The sequence below is a fragment of the Lepidothrix coronata genome, unplaced genomic scaffold, assembly GCF_001604755.1.
Source record: "Lepidothrix coronata isolate B3197 unplaced genomic scaffold, Lepidothrix_coronata-1.0 Scaffold12, whole genome shotgun sequence".
NCBI classification, from domain to species: domain Eukaryota; kingdom Metazoa; phylum Chordata; class Aves; order Passeriformes; family Pipridae; genus Lepidothrix; species Lepidothrix coronata.
The window spans coordinates 2,797,786-2,824,867 of record NW_016690192.1 but is presented as its reverse complement, the minus strand read 5'-3'; the positions used below and the strand labels follow the sequence as shown (position 1 = coordinate 2,824,867).

General features: G+C 42.2%; 1 protein-coding gene across 2 annotated transcripts in view; it reads left to right on the top strand.

Moving 5' to 3' along the window:
* Positions 1-27,082, top strand: part of LRP8 (LDL receptor related protein 8) — a 172,060-nt gene that overhangs the window by 94,725 nt on the left and 50,253 nt on the right. For both annotated transcript variants that reach the window (XM_017805329.1, XM_017805327.1), the window contains exon 3: positions 11,101-11,223. In XM_017805329.1, coding sequence (XP_017660818.1) covers positions 11,101-11,223 — 123 coding nt within the window. The remainder of the gene's footprint in view (positions 1-11,100; positions 11,224-27,082) is intronic.

Below are 27,082 nucleotides of genomic sequence, written 5' to 3'. Positions count from 1 at the left end.
CGAACCTGCTGTTCAGTCTGAAACGATGCTGGCTTTGGAGACAGTTTGGAAAACGCTTTTGTGTGCGATCCCTTACAATTCCCAGGGCTCTGATTCAGTGGTCTTAAAAAGCAAGATTCCTGGCAAATTAGTCATTGGATGCAATTAATGTCTTCTTTACAGAGCAGCCAGCAGAGCTGTAGGAAAGTTGTCTTCACAGGTGTGTGCACAGGGACATCTGTGGCATTACTCTGCCTGAAGATCATTAACAACCAGCCTCTAAATATTTTTTTTATTATCTTATTCCTGATGTGTTGCTGCAGTTAATTCACTTCGGGTTCCTACACCATACCTCTCGGTGTGACATATGAATACTTTCAGTAATGTTTGTTAGGGCGCAGAGGGGTTTCTGTGCGTATTTTTTTTCTTTTGTGGCATTCCAATTATTAATTTCCATTTCTATTTGCGGTGTCTGAAGCAGTGAAGTAATTCAGGACCATGAATGTAGAGTCAGAAAGGGGAACTTTAAAATAACCCTAGAAAAAAAAATTTACTTAGAAAGCGCCACAGTTTTGCTAAAAACAAGCAAATGGAAAAAGAGGATAAAGTTGAAAGCACTAGATTTAAATCTTTAGAAAAATCCCCACTCCTTTTGTCAATTGTTATTGACTCTTCATTCTTCCAAGACACTGCAATGGGTATTTTAACTGTAGTATTTTAGTTTTCCAGAAAGTAAACCATGGCATGTGAGGTTTTTTCCTTAACTGTATAGAGAATTTCTTGCATATTTTACTCTGCAACTCATTGATTAAAGTAGGAACAGGAGGAAAAGAGCAAACATTGATTCAACATTAAGCAACTGGACCATGTATAAATTGATATAAAATGCAGTGTTGCTTCTAATAAAAAAATACATAAATGCAGCAGAAGCAAGCAAAGTAACAGCTTCATTTCCTCCACTGTTGGCTGCCAAATCTAGTGCTCAGGTGTGTTCCTGCACATGTTAATTCCCTAATTGGGAGCACAAATCCATGTTGCCTTTCCCTACTGGCCCCCCTCCATGGATTTGTGCACAGAACCGGCAATACCCCTCAGACATCCCAGGTCTGTTACGCTTCTCATGTCCCCTCTCCTTATTTCCTACCAACAGAAGGCATCCTTTGGCCACTGGGAGGGTTGAGTCTTCAAGTCTGTGATTTAGGTCATTGATTCCAACTCTTGACAAGCCTTTACTTTTTTCCTTTTTTTTCCCTTCTCTTTGTTTTGTTAGGGACTGGGAATTTTGCATTAAGTTCTGTTGGGTTTCCAACATGCCATTAAATTTGGGTAATTTATATTACAGCTTAGAGATACCTGTGCTGTTAGCAATTAACACAATTTTGGAAACATATAGTACTTGCACACGGGAATGTGGTGAGCGTGTGTTTTAAACACAGAGCTCGCAGGTGTAAATATCAGGTTCCTGTTTCTCCACACAGCTGTAAGGAACAGTATGGGGCCTGGGCCCACGCCAAGTCCTGAAGACAGGCTCTAAATGGTATACATTTCTCGTGCTGATTTGCAGAGGAAGTGACTGTACCTGCAATTTTAGGGACTCCCAGTGTGTAATGGCGCTGCTCTGCTCTCAGAGGCAGAGGGGACGGGGGAAATTGCTGCTGCTTCCCCGCAGATGTTTTGTGCTCTCACAGCCCGTGTTGGCCGAGTGAGCCAACAAACGTGCAACCAGGGGCTGAGGGTTGCCAGGAATGCCTTATGCTGATTTTAACCCCAAAGACTGGAGATCAAGCAGCTGCTGTGGAAGTGTGACAGGGAGCTCGTCCTAAATGGGTCTGCACAGAGTTTAGGCCCTCTGGATTTACCTCCTGCGTGCAAACTTGGCGTGAAATTCTGCTGCAGGTGCCATGTTTTACTTTGGTGCATTTTAACCTCACAGTGTGTACACTAAATTCAGGCAATGAGAATTTAAATGCTGTGTCCAAGCTGTGAAAGGCAATTTCTGCACCTGTAAACTCCAGTGTTGTAATCTTTTGATATGATAGCATAACCCAGGTAAGAAATAGTAGCACTTGAGGGTTTGGGGATGTTTTTTGCTATCTCCACAGATCTTGGAGATTTTCTTACCACCACCTATGAAAAAGGAATAATACTTAGAAACATCAAATTGAGCAGAAAACAGCAACTATAAAGGGAGGCTCTCCTTATATCCCACTTGGTGAAAGGATCTGCCTTCACATGTCTTAGTCTCTTTTCTCTCGTTTTCTGAATAAATGAAGGCAATTGTATCCATAAAGTATGGCTGTTCTGTTTCCCTGGTACCTGTCTGACAAGCTATGGGCATGTGTGTAGGTGGAAACCAAAATTGCTCCATCAACTTAAATTAACCACTTCTGCTTTTCTGCCTTAATATATTTGCTATCAGGAAGAGCTTTCAGTCTGTTTTGTCCTCAGGAAACCTGGCTTTTGTCATCAGGGGGTTTGACTTTTGTCATCAGGGACTTTGACTTCGTCTAAGGGTTATAAAACCTGTATCGAAAACAGATGTCGTAGGGCGTCGTAAAAACATCTGTGACCAGTTTTGCACAGAGACCACTGAGGCCAGTGATTATCGTTCATGGACTTTGGTGCTGTTTCATGAGGATAGAATATGGCCCCTAGTGTTTAAGTCCCAGAAACAGAAAGACAGAGTAATGTCAAGTGCCTCTTGAGGAATTTGCAGACGTCCTTCATTGTGAAGTAACATACATGGAGGTGCCACCCCAAGAGCTTCTGTCTTGCAACAATGTCTTGCTTGTTAAAAGAAAGCAAAACAAAACCCAGAGAGACAGACAGAGCTGGCAATTCTGTCAGCAAAAGTCACTGTGGATGAGCTTCAGTCAAAGAAATATTTAGAAACAAACTGGAAACTCGAGCATACCAAATCCTTTGAAAAGGTCATGACTGCAGCAATATGGAGTTCTGGAAACACGTTCAGCTTCCCCAGCAGAGTGATGGCTGCTCTTTTCCGTACAGAGGAAATCTTGACTTGAGCATAAGAGACTGCAACCACAGCATCAAATGTGGCTGAAAGACGTGGGTCAGGTCCTTGGCTGTGCCAAGGATTTGCTGCGTGACTCGTGGCGTGTCATTTAATGTGTCTGTGTCCGTGTATCTGTGAGTGAGGCTGAGCATGACTTGTGCATTTCAAGTTCTCAGATCTCTTAAGGGAGCAAGTTTTCTGATACCCCTTTCATGCAGTGCTACCTCGGGTAATCTTTATTGTAAGAAAAATTCTATTTTCTGAAGCCCAACCATGTCTATCCACCTGCCAGCCTTCTTGACACTGTTGCTGCTGTATGAGAAAGAGCTCTGAGAGATTTTGTCAGTGGCATGTTTTGACAGTCACTGGCAGGTACTTTCTCACCCCTCCCATGCAGTGTCACATTGCAGAGAGGTTGATCAGTGGCATCCAGAGGTGACTCAGGCTGGACAGGGTTGTCAGCCTATTTCTGAGAAAAACTGGGGTGTATTTAAGATACTGGTAGGAAAATCTGTTTTCTCCTCCTCTGCCCTCTATAGAAGGACATGATTTTCCAATTGACAAGTAGAATGGGGGGGGGGGAGGTTGGTTAGTTTGCTTATGGGTTTGTTGTTTTTTTAAATTCTGGAGACTTGAACACTGAGGTGATGTGGGTTCCTGGAGAACAGCAATGAGAAAATTGTCACAAAACCTGGTTTTATTCAGCTTAAAAAGATCACTGATCTTTTATGAGTGGATTTAAAAAGAAAAATGGAGAAAGCTGAAGGAAAAATGGAGGGAGCAGATGTTGGAGGGAGCCTTGCCTGAAGGAGTGTGGGGGCACATTCTTCTGAAGTGAGTGAGGCAGCACTTGAGCTCTCAGCCTGGGCTGTTCCCAGCTGTGGAGCTCTCCAAGACAAAGCCCCCAAGCTCTGACAAAACCTTCAAACTTCCAAGAAGAACTTGTTTTGAATACCCAAGTAGTACGTTTTACAGACCTCCAATGCCCTCAAAGGAGCACACCAGTCCAAGTGGATATTTTTGTCCTTGAATTCTCCTCTGGATTTTCTGCTTTTCCTACTGGTGAAGCATGGTTTGTAAGGGGAATTACTGCATTCATTAGACCAACTTGTGTATTTGTCAAAAAACAGAGCAACCTTTGAGCATACAGTCCCTTCTTAAAGTGTGAAATGGCAGCAGCAACCTGAGGACAGGTTGGGGGAAAATATTGTTCAGTTTTACCTTGATTTACATGAGGAAATTTAGGAATGAGGGCATGTATTTGTTAGTTTAAGTCACTTTATTTTCATACATGAGAACAAAATGCTGTTTCAGGATTCTGCTTTTCGTAGCTTTCAATTGGGTGCTGCCATTTCCCTTACATTAAATTCATCATTAGACAGGAAAATGTATTTAAATAATTCTAATGAGGAGGCTTACACGTATTACCATTTAAAATGCACCTTTGATACTAATGAAAAATCACAGGTGACATCTCTTTTTCTTCTTTTAGTGTCATTGGTTTGATTTGATTGATCAGAGGGGCTTCAGGCTCAGCAGCTGCATGTTTTGGGCAGCCCCAGAGCCTCTGACTGGGCTTTTGTCAATGGGGCGTTGTTTTCTGGGGCTGGTTTGAGGGTCTTGGGGAGAAGTTTCTTTAGAATGTGTTTCATGTGGAGTATCAAAGGGACTGTGGTCTGTGTCTGAGCGCTGGCTGTTTGAGAGGATCTGATTAATCTTGCTTTACAAAGGTAATTGCCTGCTGGGATGGCAGCGTCAAAAAAAGTGGCCAGATTCAGAGAATGATTAAATATTCCCTTTCATTACTTCAAGGTGTCCTTAGTTGTCTGAAAATAAAAAAGGACTTGATAGTCCACATCCACTAGGATTTCCTGATATTTCGAGTCTGGGATCGTCTCTGTTGCTGTTTTGTAGCTGCGAAACAACACATTCCTGGGATTTCCCACGCCAAGGATTTGGCAGTGGTGGGTTGCCCTGTCAGAGGTGCTGGCGAGGATCAGGCTCCCACCATGAGGTGTTTGGGTGCCCAAAGCAGGGCAGCTGGGCAGGGAGCACTGTGTGCCCACCTACTGGGAGCAGGAAACCACACCAGGGACAGTTGTCCCACACTCCCTGTGACACTTCCTCCTTTGCAAAATCAACAGCAGGAATGGAGAGTACTTGGGCTCCACACGTAGGTTAGGATTTCCAGATCTCCTTAAGATCCTTTGGGTATATAACCCGATCAAAGGATTTGGGTTCAATACCACAGACTTTTCCTGAAGGGCAGGGATGCTCACAAAGTGCATGGTTAGGGCTCAGTCTCCTACTGTAAGAGTTTTCTGGATTTGGAAGTATGTATCAAATTTGTGGTGAACATAACTTTGAATTAAAATTTTTTTTTGAAATTACTTTCTTCTTTTGCTGGGAATTTCTGTTTGGGGGTGACATTTGCAAAGATCAGGAGCTGACTGAGGTTACAAACTGAAAACAACTGTTTGCTGACAAGTTTGTATAGCCCAGAAACTCTCTCAAAACATGAATCATGAGCCAGTCCTTTCTCTTGTAAGCAGAAAACCTCGTTGGGCCAACAAGTGATTCAACTGGGGTATGTTTTGACCCATTATATGTTATTATGACCCATAATAACAACGTATTTTGTTCTGGCAGGAGCTGGATCCTGTCCTGTTACACACCGAGCTGCCCGTGGCACCTCTCGGGGCTGAGTGGGGCCCATGATCTGTGTTTAAGCTCCTGAACTCATGGGATGCTGCTTTTCTTCTCCTCTTGTCAGGGCTCTGATAAGTCACTGATCAAAGTTGCCATTGAAGTTTCCCAGCATGAAATGAAACCCTGTTTTATGAATTTCAATGCCTCTCTTCAGGCCTACCATCATCTCCCCATTATCACGTCCTGCAGGGTCGTGCTTTTTTATAACTGCAGAGGGATCACAGCAAAACTTTCATTGTACAGGCTTTTACTGTATTTTGTTGTATTTTTACAGCAGCTTGGGTGAGACTGCTTTCTGCAAGAAGACTGAATATTGGCTGCAAATGAGAGCAGATACACAGTTTGACGGGAGGTCTGGTGCTAATTTAGAAGTTAAAATAGGAGCAGGATCTGTGTGAAGGAATGAGGGTAGTGGAACAAATCAAACCAGTTTTTTCAATGGGTTTGGTGTCTGGGATTTTTAAATCCCTGATAGCCACCTTCCCTCTGCAGTAAACCCACCTTGGGATGAGATGCAGAATCTGGGCTGACTGGCAGCACTTGTGGCCACTTTCTCCCCTCATCTCCCTCTGTGGAGCTGTGATTTTGATTGTTCTCTATTCAGCTACCAATTTTATGGAACTTGTAGGAGTAGACTTATTTTCCACATCTTTCCCCTCTTTTAGAAGTGGTGGAAATTGTCCAGCAGTTGCTGAATGGAGATAATGGGGAGAGAGCACAGTTTGCAGGGTCTTTTTGAGTTAACACTCAAGGATGCTCTCATTAGCCTGGTTTTCTGTCTGGATACACAACCCAGAGTTTGAAGAAAAACCCTTAATCTAAATATCCTGTGTTTAGAATCTGTTGTTACTATGTAGGGGTTAATTCCCTTATGGGGAAGAAAAAAATATTTTAAAGTGTCCTTTATAGGCAAATTGTAATAATACAACATGCTTTTGTATGTGCTTTTTACATTACTGCTGCTACTGAACAACTACATAGAACTGTTAATGATGAGAGAGGAAATATGTTCATTCTGCTTCTCAGCTGTTGGCTTGGGGAAATTGGGAGTAGCAAGAAATGAAACTATTGTGGAGTTGGATATTGCTTAATGTTACAGATGTGCAAAATAGGAATAAACGAGGCATGAATTGGAAACTGGATCACAGGGGGCCTGGTGTCTTATAAGGAGTAACTGAAAAGATGTACCTGCCCTGTAAAGCCTCTGGAACTGAGGCAGAAGTTAAGTGAGGTTAACTGAGGTGACTGAGGGCAGCAGGAGGAGGTTGGGCTTTATTAGAAAGAGGAAGAAAGAATAAATCCTGGACCTTTCCATTAGATTCAGATACCTGTTCAGCTTAGGGTCAGGGATTTGGCCTTTCAGAAGGAGGTATTTTTGGAAGTTAGAAGTCACATTTATATCATCCTGTCCCTGCTCCTAGCATGTACAAAAAGCACAGAAAGGCTTACTCCTTTCAGTATATATTTATTTCCTCTGATCTAATTATACATGTTCCCAGTGATTGCTTTTTTTATGAATTCCCTCTATAAATGTTCATATTCTAAACCACTTGCCCTGGGTTCTCTGCTTCTAATTTGCTGCAGGGACGACCCCTGAATCCTTACTTGCTGTTCAGGATAAGAGATGTGAGCAATGGAAGGAAAAAGAACGTTTTGCAAAATGAGAGACCATGTTGGTTTGATGCAGTTTTGTTTAAAATTCAGCATGTTTTAGGGTATTTTTCTGTCATTCCTGGGTAAAGTTGAAACCTTCTGTCCCTCCCTGCTTGCCTGCCTTTCTGGGAGAAGAGAAGCAGAAATGACTGTCTGTAACTAAGGCTTGCTTTGGAAAGCTGCCCAAGCCAGGGCTGTTTCCCTGTGGGAGCGGAGTCCCGTGGTTGCACAGGTGCCGATGGAGTGTCTGACAGGTCTGTCCAGCTGCAGATGTGAGAAAGGAAAAGCAGGAACTAAAGGCAAATGAGGCAAGGGTCACAAGCAAGGCCGTCCCTGTGGTGTCCCTGTGCATCCGAGCAGGGGGGAGGATGAAAGGCTCTGCCTCCTCTTGGTATCCTCCTCTTTTCTTGTTCCAGGTATCAGTTTGCCCCCCGAGGAGCGGAGGCACAGCGATGCTGTGACTACTTACTCTTGTTTGTTTATGTTCATTCGGAAGAGACATGTGAGCAGGGCTCCCTGGGCTGCTTACGGCAAAGGAAATGGATCTCAGGGGACAGTTAATTTTGCTGGACTATTTCTGAGCCAGGTGAAACCACAGAATGAACCTGTGTCCTCCCATTGTCTAAAAGGGATGTATTTACGTATTTTACATTTTAATGCACCGCTGACAGTTCACGGTGTGAGCCTCAATGAATTATTGATAGAAGAAAGGTGTATAACGTGGGAGATTAACAGAAGGGGTTATCAGACTTCAAAAAGAAAAAGGAAGGAAAAGACAGAGAGCTGATATTTTAATTAACTGCTCCCTGCCTGCGTTGCGATCCCAGAGACATGACGACTGAGTGCCGGAAGGTGAATCTGGTTGGAAATAAAGTGATTCCAATCTTGTATTAGAGGTGAGAAATGAGACAGTGCTTCAGTATTCTCACAGTTTGAATAATCTGGGTTGTTGTTTGCAACAGAAAGCAGAGTTTATTGGAGTTGAGACTATCTTCCAGAGCTGTGACCCAACGTTGGAGAGTTACAGTAGTAAAAAAATAATAACACATCGAAGATAGTATTTAAATAATAAGTATATAAATAATAAAAAGCACAAAATTTTAAAAAGTATCATAGAAATAAATATATTCATCATAGGAAGGTTTGAGCTCCCCCTCACTTAGTCCTGCTCCTTTAAGAGATTAAATAGCTTAGATTCAAACAAAGGACCAAACACATTTGTATCCTGCTGATTCATCTGTCACAGGACTGTTGGACCTTTGGGTGGGTGTGGGGACACAATGGCACATCTCAGTTCAGCCACTGCTGCTGAGCGGTCGTGCCCAGCTTCATTCTCCAAAGGGGAGCTGCACTGGGGGAGCACATTAACACCTGCAAGGGACACCCTGGGACTGCCAGTAATGCTTTGCCCCCCTTTTGTGAGTCCAGGCAATCTCTTGGTGGTGCTGTGGGGGAGCAGTGTCGGGGAACAAAGCAATCGGGGCCACCATCTGCTGGGAGCAGGTTACATCCCTCTCTGGGGCTGACCCCTCACTCCTGACTGCATCCACCTGTCCTGGAAATACATAAGTGTGAGACTGATGGCAAAAGGAGAGGTTTATTTTGGGGTGAAATAGTAGTTTTGTTGCTGTTCAGATCTCTAGAAAATAAGTTAAAGGGCAGTTTTCTTATGGAAAACAAGACATTAGAACATTGAGAGAACTAGCATAAAACTGAATAATTCTAAAAATTAAGCTTCTAATGTCTCCAGTATTACACTGGTCTCTGCTTTGTGGATGAGACTGTGATTGTTTCATTTGTGGATGTCACAGCCTTGCCCTAAGAGCAGATACCAACATTTTACCCAGTCAGCTTCACATGGAGCAGGAGAGTGCTCTGACTTCATTATGCTTGTGTATCCAATCAGAATCTGGTCAGCCTTTCTGGCCACTGAATACATCAGGTTCATTAACACTTGCATTAACTACACAGAAGTGATGTGCCAGTTTCACAAGTTTGGGATTTTTAAGAGAAAATGTTCCGGAGAAAGTCTTTTCCCTTTGATAACAGATGTGCAATGTCTTTGGATTCTTAGTATGACTGGTCTCTTTTAAAACTTTTGGTTTATATGAGATTGGGTTTTATCCTCTATTAGTTCATAATATCTGTTTCTAAATGACTGAAAAGAAAAATGAAAATTGTCTTTTTCCACCCCTTGCTAGAATCTGGCTCATTTAGCAACAGAAGGGGAGTAAATGTATGTTCTGTTTATAAACTGGATCCTCAGAGATTGTACAGCTGCTTAGTGATGCTTTGCAGTGGTTTCCTGCTGGATGCCTGCTCAGGGAAGCCACATGTTTTGTGTGCTAGAAAATGAGTACTTGATTTCAGCCATGTAGATCTCTCAGCAGCTCACAGAGTAATGCTCCTTGTTTCCTGTGTGGGCACGTGAGTGATATTTAACGTGGCTCCCTTCCTGACAGCAGCTCATGTAAGAAAACAAGAAAGGAAAATAAAAGATCAAACCCCAGGGGTTTATTTGTTGTGTGTAATGCTTTGAAAATGTTTGCTGGAATGAACATTGATTTTTCAATGGTGTGTGCACATGACTTGGGTGAGGGAACGGCTGTCGAGCTCAAGTCTCACTGTGAGGGCAGCTCAGCCACAGAACAGGTTGTCCAGGGAGGTTGTGCTGTCTCCATCTTGGGTGTTCCAGACCAGGCTGGATAAAACACTGAGTAGCCTGATCTGACCTCAGAGCTGAGCCTGTCTTGAGCAGGAGGTTGGACTTGGTGACCTTCTGAGGTCCTTCACTACCTGAATTTTCCTGTGATCCTATTAGGTTGTGAGCAGCTTTGCAGGGGCAGAAACAAATCTCCCTGCCACCACTTCTGTGTCAATTGATACTAGTGAAGGTAGATACCAGTTATCCAGAGAGTATTTCACTGCCAGGGTGGTAACACTGAGCCTGAGCCCTCTCAGGACTCCCATGGCACGGCTGTTCACTCCAGTTCATGGCAGAAAAGCCACTGAAGGCACCAAGTCCAGCCAAGCTGTGAGTGCCTGGTGGTCACATGGACACTGAGTCCATGGACTGAAGCAGCCAAGTATATGTAGAATTCTCTCTTTGCTGCAGTGGAAAGATGCTGACTAGTGTTGCACAGCGCTGGTGGTGCTGCACCACTGGCACAGAGGAGCAGACCAATTAATGGCTTGAGTTCATGTCTTGTCTCTCTTTCAAGCCCAGGATTAATGCAAGCTAAGCAAAGAACATGGAGTGGTTGCATTTAGTGAAATGAATTTTAGTATTTGAAGGAGTGCTTTATGACCATCTACTGCAGTGACAGAAGTACTAAAAAGCCATGAATAGATTGCATAGATAGAAACATTATTTTTTAGATTATAGTACTCCAAAGGTGAGACTTGTTTTTCTTGCCTGTCCGTAAATCATGAGCACTCTTTCAGTTCCATGAAGGCAGCAGTTTTTTATAGTAAAAGCCTTAGAAAACTATTTTGAAAAAGAACATTGCTGGTTTTTGAATGGTTGGAAAAAGACATAGAAGGGTGACTTCTTGTTAAATAATGGTGGGGTCAGAGTTCTACTGAGAACAAACACCCACCTGTGATAATACGTTCGGCTCTGTCATGAAGAAGCAATGTTGAATGTGAAATGAATCCTCTTAATACAGGGCAATCAGTGTCATTCTTAGTGGATCTTCTGCACTGCTTGTACTCATGCCAAGTACTTTTTTCTTTTATTGCAGCAAAGAAAACTTGTGCTGAGTCAGATTTCACTTGTGACAACGGCCACTGCATCCCAGCCAGGTGGAAGTGTGACGGCGAAGAAGAGTGTCCGGACGGGTCGGATGAGTCGGAAGCAGCATGCAGTGAGTAGCACAGAAAAGGGGTGTTTCTCAGACATGTCATATCCAAGCACAGATAAGAAACTGAAGCTGTTATTCCCAGCACTTGCAGGATGATCTGTCAATTTATGCTTTTTAGAACAAAAATTACAGACACAAAAGATTCAGGTCGTTCAAATCACATGGTTTACAAACTTTCAAATGTGCCAGTTTTCCAGACTATGATACAGACAGCACTGTCTGGTGTGGATTTCTGTCTGTAAGGGAATTACAAACATCTTAGCACTGATTAGCAGCAATGCATGAAGAGTCACACCTGGGATCAGGCTTTTTGGAAACTCAGATTTGCAGTGTTTTGCATGCTACCATATTGGGATTTATCATCCCTGCAGACAGCACTTGTGTCATTACAGAGGAGCTTTGCAATGTCAGAGCATTGCTCAGTCTTTTCATTTTTTGTTTTTCCTCTGAGAACAAATGGAGGGAAAAAGTAGCAGATGAAAGATGAGCAATGTAAAATAACTAAAGCTGAGAGTAAGTGTGACAGATGTTAACTGCAGGTAACTACCTTTAAAAAAACCCAGTAAGTCAGAAGAACATGCATGATTTTCATATAGTGTACTTTATCTCATTCTCATGACTCTCTGAGGAGGCCCGTTTGTGCTCCATTGTTCTAGAACTTTGAAGGGTTGTCTGATGTTGAGTTGAAGGGAATTCCAGGGATATTTTAATGAGAGAACTAATATGTAGACTTGTATTTGTGTGCTTACTTATGTCTGCAGATTTGTTCTTGGGCAGACCAAGAAATTAGTACAAGCTGTTCCACTGAATTTCCAGTCATGTACTGCACAAATATTCCCATGAGTCAGAAGCAGTGTTGGAGGAAGTATTTTATCAAATTTCACCAGAATGGGGCACACAGCACTTGAAAATTAACCATACTTTTATTTTTAATCCTAGTACCAGTCCTACTTTCTCCCTAATTAAGGAAGATGAATGCACTTTTCTTGCATAAAATGAACTGAATCATTTTTGCAGCCATGTACAGGCTGCACAAAAAAAATCACTTGGATAAATACATTAACATATTTATGTACTATATTTGTTGGTCTTTCACCCTGCACCCTCCTTAGTTAAAGGGTGTCTCATTAATCCCACTTCCACTGTGTGATTGTCTGCAGGGGGGCTGCATAACTAAGCAGCTCCATTCACTGCAGTCTCTGCCTGCAAATAGACCATAGCACAACCTGTGGATAGGCCATGCAGTGCTAAGATCCCTGACAATTTTTGGTAGTCATCTTCCATTTATTTTCTAGCCATTTCATTTTCCCTTATTTCATCGTTTGGGGAAATCAGCCTTAAATCTTAAGTATCACAAAAGAAACTTGACCTGAGCCTCTGATTATTACCATACAGGATTGCCATCCTCAGAGCAAAGTAATTTGTTCAGAGTTTTGCGATTTTTTTTTTATTATTATTATTATTATTTTTTCTTTACATGCTTGAAAACTTCTAAGACCACTGAAGTCTGCATTTCTGTGCAGGTTCTTTTGTTCTGAGAAATAGATGGCCCTTGAAATAACTCCCTGCTGGTAATGGGAGCAGGCCAGTGTCACCTCGACACAGGAAGAAGTTTGTTCCCATTCTGTAGTACATTTATGACTAAGATGAGTCAGGAATTCCTAGTGAAAGCAGCAGTACCTGTAGGGATCAATTCTTTATTTGTTTTTTTAACTACAAGGGCTTTGAGACCAACAGACTGTGACTTTATTTGTTTATAACTGTATTGGGCAGATTTACTGTGCTTTGCCTCAAAGTAAGACATTTAGGTTTTATGAGTTTTAGCCAAAATAGATCAATTTTTGTATGGTGTATACATGGACCTGAGTCTCAGCATTCACAGGGTGTTTGAATGTTGATACTTGTTTTCTGGGATTATTCAAATCTGAAGTTCACACTTACTCAGATGAAGATCAAGTAGTAAAGGCTGATCTGCTCTGTGAGGACACAGAGTCACCCTGGTAACGTGTCATCCCAGTGCTGGTTGTGGGGTAACTTCAGACATGTTTGCAGGACTTCCTGCCACTGCTGGTCAAGACAGCAGCGAGTTATAAACCTGGCAGGCCATTAAACAAGAAAGTGTTGGGCTTTGCTTGTAGTTTGAACCTTTAATGGAAAAGACCTGGCTCCTTGTGTGGGTAAATGTTATTAAGGGCAGAGAAGAGGCTGCAATGACAGACAGAAGATGTAGTGAGAGGCAAGATGTATAGTTGGACATTCCCGTATGGTCCCTTCCTCTAGTCCCATTTTCTTTCTCTCTGATGATATCAAGACTGAACTTTCTCTCTGTGGTGGGGAATGACTTCAGATCCCTGTACCTGTCTCATTTTTCTGCTTAGAAATGCAGCACAGTCCTGTGGAGGAGCCTGCACTGCAGAGCTTCCCTAGGGAAAGGGGCAGGTTGGGAAACAGAGATTTCTCACCTCTGCCAAGATCAAACTGCTTTATAAAATCAATTGCTTTAAGACAAGCCATGTAATTGCCAGCACCTCTGCCAGGATCTGGGGCTGCTCCTCAATTAATGCAGTACTGGGACATTGTCCATAGTCCATTTGAGCCAGGGAGTTTAAGAGCACTGATAGTGCTGACTGTTGCATTTTAGGAGTACTTTCAGCATACAGTGTGATGAAAACAAGGCAGTTTCTCTCAGCATCTAGCCATCTGCTAAATAGCTTTTTATTTTCTGAATGCTTTTGTGGTATGGTTTTAAATACAGTTCGTGCTCTCTTACTGGCAGTTAGGGATGTTGTGTCCCCATCTCTAATGCTCAGTTAAAGGTAACGGTTTGTGGGGTTGGGTTTTGGGTTTTAACAGAGCCAAAACAGTACTTTGCTTTCTCTGTTTCCCAAATTGCTTGAGTTGCTCGGCTTTGTTGCCCATCCCCAGGTGCTCAGGACAGCATGACCTGTTTTCTGTTGGATAGGTGAGATGGCACCACATCTGGCCTGACTTCTGCTGGGCCTGTGATGTCTGCAGCCTTTTCTGCTATTCATGCAATTATTTTTTTAACTGGGTTTTCTTCAAGCCTCTGAATGTGTCTGGGAGTGGTGGCTGTAAAGGTATCTCATGAGTACCATTTAATTCTCAGCTGATGATCTCTATAGGACTTCTCCCTGTTATGGACATTGGTTTGATTAGTTTGTGTCATGGACTGATTTTGGAGGGGATGGTTATCCAGGCTGTTGGTTTGAAATGGGTCATTGTGAAGAAGAAACTGTGCTTATCTTTCTTCATTTTTCTTTGAGTCAGATCCTTAACCTGAACATGCTCTCATATCCATACATTTGTCCAAGTGAATTATTCATGTAACGTGTGAGTGCCACCACTAAACCTCAGTGTTCTGCCATCTGTCAGTTTTTCAGTGCTATTATCTGGCTGCTGAATGTATTTTGTCTCATTTAATTTATATTAAGGTTTTAGAGGAATGTGTCCCCCTTTTCTGTAAGCTGATATATTCAGAGGCATCTTGTGGGCTGGATCTGTTGTCTCTGAAATTCTCATTGGAAATAACTGTCAGTTTGGGGAGGAGGTGTGTTATATTACATTTTCTGTTTCTGTGTGGAAGCAGAGTGAGCCCTGAAATCACGAGAAGCCAAACCATGTGAGCTCAGAAATGAATGCTGTCCACAAAGGGAAGAAAGGGCCCAATTCACATTCAAAATGTTGTGTTGATTGAGGCTGGGAGAGGGAGGAGGAATTTAATATTGAGGGAGAAGAAAGTTATTTTGAGAAACATGTTTATTAAATGAAAAGAAATGGGGTGGTGGGTGAGAGGGAACAAAGAAGCACCACTTAGCTGTTGCTGCCATGGTGTTCCTGGTGGGGAAGGGGAAGAGGTAGTTCTTGGACATGCCAACTACAAGCCTCTTCTTCCTCAACAATGCCTTTTTAGAGTCAGCAGTTGCCTGAACTTCCTCTGCTCAGGAAAGGTTGACTGTTTGTACATAAAGCAGGTGAACCACTTTGTCCTTGCCCAGGATGCTCACCAAGGAAAGAGGCAGGAGAGGAGCAGCTTGTCCTGTCTGACATCAGCCCTTGCTGCTTCTCCCTGCCTGTGTCAGGGAGAGCCTGGAGTGGTGCAGAGCTGCCATTGCTGGAGGGTGCTCTGAAGTGGAAATGGATTTCATGTCCATCGTGCCAGCCTGTTGGTATGCACAGAGCTCCCCAGAAACCATTAAACAGGGGAGCAAAGTATCTGGAAGCAGTGGGAGGAGAGTTAATGCTGCTGTCAACCTGATGCCTTCGACTCCCACACACCTCACCAGCAGCTGTTCTGAGATAAGGAAAATATTTTTGACCTCAGAGGAGGCTTGAACGATGAGGATCTTATCATTGTTTGCTGCAAGGTTCAACAGCAGCATGCCTCTGGCAACTGCAGGTTTGGTACCCTACATGTGCTCTTCATTGCTTCAGAGCCCTGGACCTGTTTTTCATTGCTCTCACTAAAAGCAGCCCAGTGTGGCTCAGCGATCACCCTGGAGCTGTGGTGCAGCCACTGTTGATTTGCACAGGCTTTGCTTATGCATATGGAAAGATTCCTCACCTTTTCCTTATCCAGTTTCTTGAAGCTGAGAAAGGGGGAAGGGAAGTCATTCTTCTGGCTGAGCTAACAGAGACCTCCAGCACAAGGAATATTACCCACTTTATGCTGTTCCAGTGCAGGTACTGAATCATTCTGCTCTTTATACAAGAAGGAAATTTTAAATTTCCCTCTGAAGTATTTTGATTATTTAATCAATGACTTAAGCCAAAAAAAAAAAATCTCTAGAGAAAAATAAAAACAAATGCTAACAAACAGTAACAACACTGACGGGAACACAAATTAAAGGGATAGAGCAAGTGAAAATCTAAGCTGGCAAACTCTTGCCTTAGGACATTGTATATATAATGAGATGGAGGAATGCAGGCAACCATAAACTCACCACTTATTTCTTTTTCAGATATGTGACATTCTCCTAGTTAAGAACAGAAATTATTATACAGAAAGGTACTGTAGGGTGTTACGAGGAAGAGAAAGAGAAGAAGAAACCTTAATTCATGTTGCATTTAATAGGGGAATGATTTAATAGGGCAGGTTTAATAAGCAGCAGTCCTGGAAATAGATCTTAAAATGGAAATGAAATACAAAATCAAACCCTGAATGTTGGTTTGAAATACAGTACCAATTCATGCAGTCCTTTCTTATTTTGAAGTACATGTCACAAGCTGTTCAGGGAGATGTATCCAAACCTACCAGTTATATTTTTAATGGGTATTTTCCATGGTCCCAGACGTTCTGTGTGCTGCTGCTGTGTATGCTGATCTCTCACAGTGGTGGTCAGTTCTGCCCTCAAGTTCTATGAAGTTGCCCAGATGCAAAATCCTGTAGTTGTGGGTAGCATTGATGGTTCCGTTCGCCCCCAAATGCACAATCCTCTCCCAGCTCTCCCTCCACCCCTAAGGGTGTTACTATTACATCTCTTTTATCCTCCTTTGATACAGATCTCCTGCATGACTGAGTGAACTTGGTGCCATTACTGTGCTTTTGTGGAAAGAGGCTTAATAAACTGTTCCTTGCCCTTGGAGAATTTTTCCCGAGGAAGGGTGGACTGTCTCTTTCAGGGCATCACGTACACTGGGTCATTGAATTCAAGTAGCAAAAGAAAAAAAACTAGGCCAAATCAGCCAGGCACAGCCAGATATCAGGTTTTAGGACCTGAGGCAGTCACAGAGAGTGCATTTTTTTTTCCTTTTTTTCCCCTAAGGTTAAGAGCAGATCTGTTTGTATATATGTGATAAGATGGTGGGGGGTTGCAAATGCAGTGAAACATGTAAATGAAGGACTGTTCTGTTGGATTAATTTGTTAGAGATCATTTTGGGAATTGAATGAGGTGATGTTAATGCCAGATGTACAGGTGTGCATTTTAACAACACTCTCACTACACTGAAGTGGCTAATGCCAACATAAAATACAGCAGCTTCAATGATCCTGTCACTGTCCTCTCCAGGCTGTTGGGAGCACTGCTGAACTACAGCAGCTGAGGGCCCCATCTGTAAAACAAACACAGGACAAGGTACTGGGTGTGGAAACGCTTCTAGAGCCACAGGGTCCTCCCAGTGACAAGGCACAAAAGTGGCAGTCTCATTTTCCAGGTGCCCAGGCTGGTTTGTAGGGCTAATGATGAAAGCTTTGAGTTGTCAATGTGATCAAATTTATTGCGACAGAATAAAAGGAAAACAGCCATGATCCTCTCTCCATGAAGTCATGGAATAATTTAAGACAGAAGGGACCCCTGGGAGTCATGTAGTCCAATTCCCTGCTCAAAGTAGACCCCTGTCCTCATGTTTGACCACCCTTATTAATGAAAAAAAAAATCCCTTTATCTCAACAGGCTTTCCTTTGTTGCGGAATGTGTCTGTCACCTCCCATCCTGTCACGGTGGATATCCGAGAACAGTCTGGCTCCATCTTCTCTAGTCCCTCCCATTTTGGAGTAAAAGGCAGCAATAATATCTTCTTTTAGCCTTCTCTTATGATGTCCTAACAAATGCTGTTCCCTCAACCTCTCCTTGTATGTAGTCTCTCCTTTCAGATTATTTTGTCAGATAATTGGCAATGACACAATTCTGCCATCAGGATACAGTGTTTGCATTGTTCACTCACCTCTGTCAAAGCTTTATCACATCCAAAATATAACTTAAAAATTAATTCATTCCTCTGTCTCTAGTATGGTCCTTAGCTTCCAGGCCTACTTTGCAGAAGGTTCCAGACTCCTGAAAACTCCTTTTCCGTGGAAGTGTTTAACAGTACACTGGGGGTGGACAAGACTTGTTGAAGGCTTTAGCAGACTAGTAGTTCCCTAGGGATGGTGGCTTACAGTACTGTGCAGATTTTTAAAAGTCCTTTTTATCCTAAGTGTATTAAAACTCTTCAGATTCTCACAAATGTACCTTCTCTCCTCATTGAATCATCCCAGCGCGTGTTCACTTGTTTCCCAAGCGCCTCTGGTTCCTTATCCACTGTAACTGCCTCGAATCCCTCCAGGTGTGTCCTGATTGAGCAACCTCAAGTCAACCTCAACATCCCAAAGGACACCAAACTATAGGGAATAGCACAAGAAGTCTTTGACAGGGTAAGGAATCAAATCCATTTTTTTCTTGCATCCTGTTCCTTTTCTTGAAGCGTGAAATTACTCTTTTTACATCAAAGGAAATTCAGCAAACTCACAGCCTGCCAGTTTATCCCTCGTAGTGGGATAACTTTGTCTGTGGCTCATGGGCAGAGAATTACATCTCCTTTTTGATGATTACATGGTTTTGGTGATCTCAGCATTTTACTTACCTAGAGATGTAAATGAATTTAGGATTTGCAGTGATTGTGCTGCAATTCTACCAGTGCTGAAGAGTTTTCAGTAATACCTATTCAAAACAAAATGTGTTTTTCCTTTAAGGGAAGGTGTTTAGAGCTCATGTCAGAAGTGACCTTTGCAGAGGGCTGACCGAGTTCCATAGGAAAACCAACAGAAAATACCTACTGGGTCTTTTCTGATGTTTGTATTGTTCTGTTCTTAAGCAGTGTTACCTTGTGAGCGAGTCACTTCTTCATGTAGCATTGCCAGCTCTGACATTTGCAGTGTTCCCATAGCTCAGATCAGCTCTGAGCTTTTGCTGTTTGACTGCTACAAAGATTTAAACACCGGCATTTAAACATTTTTCCTATTGGTCTAATGTGTTCATGCAGTTCATAAACAGCAATGGTCATAAAAGAGTCTGATGCTGCCTTTTTATGGCTATAATTAATCTTGCAGTTATTTCAATAGAAGAGAATAGCAAGAAAATGAAAGTTGAGTGTGTGAAGCTCTTGTATGTGTAATTATTTAACAGGCTATAAATACTGAGCTACTAAAAACTTAAAAGGTTTTCAGAAATCTCAGGTAGCTTTTCATTGCTTAGTGTTTTGTTTTTTCTATTCTCTTGCCACTTGCTTTCTGAAATTCAGATTCCCTGATTTTTATATTTCTGTGTTTGTTTGTTTGTTGGTTTAATTATTATGGTTGATGTGAAAGGGAAATCATTTCTGGGAATCAAAGGCAAAACATAATTTGAAAATTGAAATGTTTTAATTGAATGAAGCAGTATTGCAGTGCAAGAGCACAGTCAGCAAACCTTTTCTTTCTTAAATGGGTAAATTACAGTGTGAGGAAAATAAGTGAATATCAAATGACTTCATTTTAATGTTGTTGCCATTAAAATAGCTTCTCCATTTCAGTATCATAATGAATTGTTTGTCGAAGCTGTGATTCTTTGTTCCACCACCTTTTCCTTGATGGGAATTTTTCCTCTCTTTCTCCATTCCTACAGTTGTAGGATTGCGTTTTCATTCAGGACAAACTCCCACTGAAATCTTTTACAGTTTTAATAAGGGTCTCATGATACTCCATCCTGCTTCCTTGAGGATTAGGATCATGATTAAGACTAGTTTAATATGCAGTCTCTACATGCTTTGGTAGATAATTTATGTAATTTAAACTTTGCACGGGAGATTTTTAATGCTCTGAAATGCTTTCAGTGAGACTGTGCTCTGGGGTGAGGGTCAGTGCCTGCACTGTGCATGTGGGAGGGGAGTGTGGATCTTCCCCTGGGCCTCTGTGGGATGCAATGGGAGCCTTAATCAGGGCTTGGCTTTAACAGTAGCTCCAGCCTCCTTTCTAAGGGCACTGTATTCAATGGCTATATTTGAAGTGACACGTTTCAGCTCACCCTTTTTGTATTTTAACATACTAAACATCTGAAGAATCCTTGGCATTAAAATACAGAGGACTCAGTAGCTTTGTTAGACCTCACGTTTTACACGTTCCCATGGGAATGCACTCATGCCAGTTATCGCACTGCTTTTCTGGCTTTGGCTGCTAGGTAGTCATCCTACCATGTCATTTGAGCTCTCTGAGTTGTATGACACTCAAGTTATTGTAAGAACACTGAATCCTCTGTTTTGGCATAGAGGTTGCAAACACCAATCAGTCATTTTAGTGCAAACATAACCACGCTTCTCTCCCTTTTTTTTTCTGTGCAGGGATTAACATGTCTAGCATGTTTGACAATCAACACTTTCATTTCTAGCCATTGCGTGTGCATTTATGTGGGTAAAATGATACACGTGTGTTGAGAAATGCACAAACACACACACCCCCAAGTCATTCAAGTATTTCAGCAGGGATATCAGCCCCGTGTGGAATGGGAATGAGAAATAGCAATTAACATACTGAATTTTGCTAGAACTTCTGTTTCTGCTTGAATACCTGCCTCTAGACATGTTGCAAGTGTCAAACTTGGAGATGAGTTGTGAGAACCAGCAGGGATATTTGTAATGAAGTCAAGGTGTAGGTGGTAAGGGAAAGTCTTTTCTTATCAGCCACAGGTCTACACACCAGTATTCTTGTGCAACAGCCCGAACACATTCAATTAAAATCACCATCTAAGCTGCCTGTTCCATCCTCTGAAAAAGAAAACAGGTGGGGTTTCTTTGTATGTATATAAAAGATGAAATGTTCACTCTGAGATAAGAAACACAATTATTTAATAGCAGCAGAGCCTTTTCAGACTGACTTTCTTTTGCACATAAAAGAGCGAGGACATACGAAACATTAAGTCTATGCTTGTCTGCTGAATGCTTTTTTTGCCCTGAGTTCTTCATGTCCTCTTGGTCCCTTTGAGCAGCAGTTCATTTATTGGTACCTTGAACACCTCAGAAGAGTTGTCACTTCAGCATGGAAAAAGCAGCATCTTCCTTTGGGGTGAGCTGGGATCGTGATGCAGCAGTGGCCTCTCTGGCCATGCAGATGTTGCCAGAAAGGGTGCAATGGCTTCCTTGCAGCTGCTGGAGATGGCCTGACATGGGCTGGGACACTGCACTCAATTTTTCCTTTATGGTATGAGTTTTTAGGAAGTCCTGGGTGCTGTTTGATATATTCAGTCCTTTGACAGAACAGGGAAGAGATACCATCCTGGCAGATACGAGGTCAAATACCAATGTTGCACTGTACTGGGCCAGCTTCTCATTTTAATTCAAAAAAGATGCAGATTTCAGGAAGCAGGAAAAAATGTTTTACAATGAATTCTGGCAGTTTCCTGGAGACCTGTATAATTTTTCTTTCTATGATTTTATCACTCATCTTGGCAGGTTTCATTATGTTTGCTCATCTAGGGACCTTTTGTGCCTTTATTTTCCCTCTTGACAAGGAGCACTTTTGCGACCATAATCTCTTTTACAAACGGGTCTGGTCTCAATGCTGCTCCACTCCTTTATCCTTTGTATAATTTTGTCCCCCTAGCGTTCTGTGGGGCTTTTTCCTCCCTGTTTTGATTAGAATCGGAATAATCTCTGTGAACAAGAGAAAGAAAGTGAGCCTGGGAGGGAGGAAAGTGAAAGAGCAGCTGCGGATACAGAGACTCGGAGACCCCCCTGGGGTGTGCTGGGCTCTCCACGCAGTTGAGAGGCTTGTGAAGAGGCTGTGTGTTCATGGCTGTGTGCAACCAGCCAGCTCCTGATGGAGCCCAGCGTGTGGTCTGTGAGCATTCCCCCTTCCCAGTGCCCAGGGTACAGCTTTGGTGCTTGATTATCCAGGGAAAGAAAGGGAAGGAGTGACCTGAACCCCTGGTCTCATTTGTACTCGAGTGCCTGCAGAAGTGGAGCTGCCGCCGCTGGACCTGATCTTCCCTGAAGTGTTTATTTATTGGTACAGGTGTGTCTGTCCCGGGCATCAACTGCAGAGCTGCCAAAACACAGGGGGAAAGGTGCTGACTATCCAATTAGTAGCCTGACATGGTAGGGAGTTCCAATTCTGGACTCTTCCCTATGACTCTGATCTCTCTGACCACGTTCTAATGATATTCCAGCTTTTCAGCTTATTCAGCTCTGCTTATCAGGTGCATCTACTGATGTTTTACTTTTAAAAATACCTGATTGCTGGCATGCTCGGGAACATCATCTTAATCAAACAGGTTGCTTCAGATGAAAATGACTGGGAGGAAATCAAGATAAAAAGCTGTTGGTAAAATTTTCTAATCTCCCAGATTTCCCAGAGTGCACCAAGCTTTTATATAGTCTATGTAAAATGAAAAAACACACCATGTAATAGTAGATTTAATTAAATTAATCACTGAAGAAAAATTGAGATGGGCTTTGGAAGAGGTAATTCAAATCTCTCAACCAGTCAGATACAATGTGTTGTTTTTTACAAAGGGAAAACATGTCTAAGTTTCTAGTAGGGCTTTTGATTATTTTTATCATTGGTCTCTTTCCAGCTTACACAATGTGTTCGTTTATAAGAAACAGCAACGCTGCGAAAGATCACAATAGAACAATCTATGGGTTTTCTCATAATTAAAGTTCTATTCTCTTTCTATAATTACCTATGTTATCTGATGTGAAACTTGGGAAAACAGTTCCTAATTTGCTATATTCAAGACAGACAGGGAACTAAACTGCATTTAAGGGCTTAAAAAAACATCGTCACCCTTAAAATCACATTTTTAAATCCTTTTTGCACTTAACTACTCAACCCCCTTCTAAACTGTGCTTCTATCCAATAACCACCAACACTTAACCACCAAGTTTAGTTATGGTTTGTAATTTCAGCACCAGGAGGTGTGTGAGGTGTTTGAGAAAAGTGGCTCCAACAAGGGTCCTGTAAGAGCATTCACAGTTTCCTTTGTAATTCAGTAATTGCCTTTGCAGCAGAGCATTGCTGAAGCCAGTGGGGTTCTGCCCAGACCTGTGCAGGTGCCTTCTGGCACAGAGCTTATGGCCCTGGTGGGGTTACAGGGGCCTTGCAGAGGGATTCTGCAGCAGAACAGACTGAGAAAAGCAGAAAGACCAATAAAACTCAGTAACAGCAGCAGGAGGGAACAGAGGTGATAGTAAGAACATCGGAGGGGTCCCTCATCTGATGCCAGGCATGACTTGAGGGTTACCCTTCATATACACAGAAAGGTGATAGATAATTGTATTCCCATAGTTATTACAGATTTGGCAAAAATAGCCCGTGAGGGAGAATCATGCTGGAAAGTTGTTGAGATGCAGGTCTGGCAGTCAAGAACCCTGGGTTTGTTTTGGCTCTGATGCTGCCTTGTGGTGGGACAGTAAGTGGGTGAAGTGGTTAAAAGTGTCACCATCTGCAAAAAAATGGTGTAATTTTGTCAAAACTGCTCACAGAGATGCTACTATGTTATAAATAGGTGATTGGAGTGTGTCTGTTGAGTATGTTCATCTTTGATGGACACTAGGTAATAATAGGGCTATAAATTGTGAGTGGATTTTACCACTGGGTTAAAAGCTCCAAACTATGGTACTCTTCTTGGACTAATTTCTTGCCGTTTTTTTTTATTAACTGCGTAAAAGTTGATCACATGGGGACATTTTAAGTTAAATGTTGCTCTATCGCAGTCCCTTATTTAAATTTTTTATCCACACCTTTTCAGTAAGATATTTTCTTAAGTTGCTGTTTTCTTAGAAGTGTAGGTAAAGAGTAAAGCCTAGACATTCACAAGTGCACAAGGAAATATGCGTGGGCTCCAGGCTGACATTGCCAATAAATGCACCTTTTTTGGATGCTTCATTGCAGGCAGTTTCTCCAAAGCTGAATGCTCTAAATTAATGGCTTCTAGGAAGCAATTCCTTTTGCAGACTTTCCTTCTGTAGTGCTAGTGGGAAGGGGGGCATCTGGCCATGCCTGTGCTTTAATAACATGTGTACATGCATCAGTAGTTTAGTGAGGGCAGTGAGGTGCACAGGCTCTGACAAAAACTGAGCTTAAGCAACTTCTTCAAAACCATCCGTGTGAAAGTTTTAAAAAAAAAAAAAGTGGGAGTTTTGAATCTGTGTAGCCTTCAGGCACAGATCATGTCTCCCATATGTGCTCTCAGATTTTGCCTCTTGCTGTTCTACTGCATGCTGTATCTGGATTTATTGTCCTGAAATGTAAAGGTCACCATTGCTACTTCCAGCTGCTGTTGGACTGGGAGCAGGATTTTTGGGTTGTCTAGAAGTCAGCTCATCACTGCAGAGTAGCAGTTGGATGTTGTCTCAGTACCAGTCATGCTCCATTTAGAGTGTTTTGAGCTATTCCTTGTTACTTTTCATGAGCTGGTAATCTTGGTTGAGAAGGTTTAAAGAGAAATATTGAAGCAGAATTGTATGTCAGGATTATGAAAAAAAGTGAATTTTCATTGTTCTTTTTCCTTCCTTTTATTGTGATACTGTGCTGGTGTAAACATTATACCTTGTTTTATTTGAAATGCAGAATTATCCTTTGAAGCAGTACTTGGAATGAAAAACAGAAGTAACAGCTAAACTGCTGGTGGCCTCAGATTGCTGGTGGTCTGAATTCTGAGCACAGTTTGAGTCCTAATGTGCAAGATTTTCTGTTTATTTAATAGCAGCCATTGCATTGTGCTTGTGCATAACGACTTCTATCCACCCTCCTGTCTGAGTTCTGCATTACAGATTCTTTCCACAGACTAGTGAGCAAGGAGTTTCCATGTGTTTCTGTTTTCCTCGTGAGATGGGAGCCCATGATATTCTCAGCATATGGTATAAAATATTTATTAATGTTTTTAAAGGTTGGCTTCAGGAGACAGTCTGTGATTTGACTGCATTTAGTAACATAAATCAAAGTCCTTTTCTTTTTGCATATATTTAAGAAGCTATGAGGAGTTAGTCATGGTGAGTTCTAAATACCAGGGAGACGACCACTGTGAAAACATTTCAAAGGAAGTAGCTTGAAGCTGTATAATGGTGTTTAGAAAAGGCCAATTTAAACTAAATAAAAATGTTATCCCTGTTATACATAATAAATGAAGAAGAGATCTCTAAAATTGTGTAAAAGAATTAAAAGAAAAATATGTCTGGGATTCAGATTCCTGAGTAAAATGTGTTCAAATCAGGAAGGAACGTCACAACTGTAGGATGAGCTCTTACCTTTTCATAGCCTAATAACAATTCTGCATCAGATTCTCCTTCACTTGGATTCTTTTCATTCATCTCCTATGGTATTGGTTTGGAAAAAGTGGTGTCTTTTTTTCCAAAGAGTGTAAAGCAGCTGCCACTGGAAGCTGTTGTGTAACGTATGTTCCAGAAGGAGTGCTTGTGTCCCTGTCTGCTCATCAAATATTTTGAGAACTGATGTTTCTGGTTTTCAATACACATTTTCTCTCCTGAGCCAAATGAAAAATTTTTGTAGTTCAAACCCACATATGTGCTGACTTACTTCCTCTGAGCTGTAATTACTTAACCACTTTCCCAAACTTTAGAGATCTTCAGAGTTCCAAACTGGCTGAGAATGGGGAGGTTTGAAAGGGGAGGGAGGAACAGCAGCATGCAGGCCTCGAGTGTGGTGATTCAGTGCACAGCAATGGCAGCCATGGGTGACCATGTCAGCACACACAACACATGGATGCACAAATCTGCCTTTTGAAAGACAATTACTACACCTGGAGCTCCAGCATATCATGAACTGTGTAGGTATTGTCATCAGAAACCATATTATGAACTGGACGTAGACAGCAGAGAGTCTGGACAGACCAAGTCCTGTTGTTCTGATGATTGAAAGTCAGCAAGACCACGTCATGTGCTCTTCTTGAACTGGCTCACAAATTTCCATCTGATTTTCTGTATAACCTGGATTGTTGAGACTGGGCACTATTTCCTAAAGGTGCTGGAATGTGGATGCTGGGGTAACTTGTAGGCTGGTCTTAGTCTTTTCTGTGGCCTCACAGTGTTGCCTTTATTGAGAAGTCCAATGTAACCTGAAGTAATACATTTAAATGTTGTTGTGAGCACGCTTCTCCAGACACAGTCTATCAGGATGTTGGGGTTATTTCAAACATTAGGAAAAGAGTATTTTATTTTGATGATTTCACATGACTACTCTTGTTTTGTTTTGTGGTTTTTATTTGGTTTGTGGTTTTTAACCCAACAGAATGAAGCACTCTGAAGGTATCCAGACATTTGTCATACTTCCAATTGCTTTTTAGGAGCTGTGTGAGAGATTATTTCCTTCACATTCTGAAGGTTATATTGGCTCAGCTCAGCTTTTGTATTAACTCCAGCTTGGGATCATGAAAAATGTGTGTTGCTCCAGGACTGGACTGTAATTGTGACACGGATCAAAATCTCTGCCAGGCTATCCCTTCCCTCTCCTCAAAGCAGATTAGCAGCCTGGCATCTGTTTTCTTTGGGGCAGATGGCACAGATGCCCACGGAGCAGAGGAGCTGACTCACAGAGGCAGAGCTGACCTTTCTGTGAGGCACAGGATGATTAGTGGAAGGTGTGCCTGTGCTTGCCATTCATCCCATATCCCTCATGTCACCAGACAGGGATGGTGGCTTCTTGCTGCTCTTGTCTTTGGTGTGAAGCAGGGCTGGGTAGGTGCTTTGAGTCCTAAGGCAAAGCTCTTACAGTCTGCCAGAACCTTTCCCCTCGAGCTCCTCTTGCCTTTGCTCCTGCAACTGGCAGGTGGAAAAACCCACATAAAGACAACTCTGTCTCGTTGTCAGAGAAGGTTTTGGAAAGGTTACACTGCGAGTGCAGTTATTTAAAGTTCTGACATCAGACTCCCTCAAGTCTTAGGTGGCTGCATAGGAAATTATAGCTGACCTGCATAGGAAATGAGGTGTACTTTAAACTTGAGTGTCATAAAAAATCACTTTATCTAGACCAAGTGCAATCTTACCTACTATGCAGGTGACAGGACTTTACTTCTTTTAGTGATGCTGGGTTGGAAAGAAAGTCTTCATTTTCATGGTGGTTTAAAAGGTTAAACGGAGCACAGTACAGAACCTGCT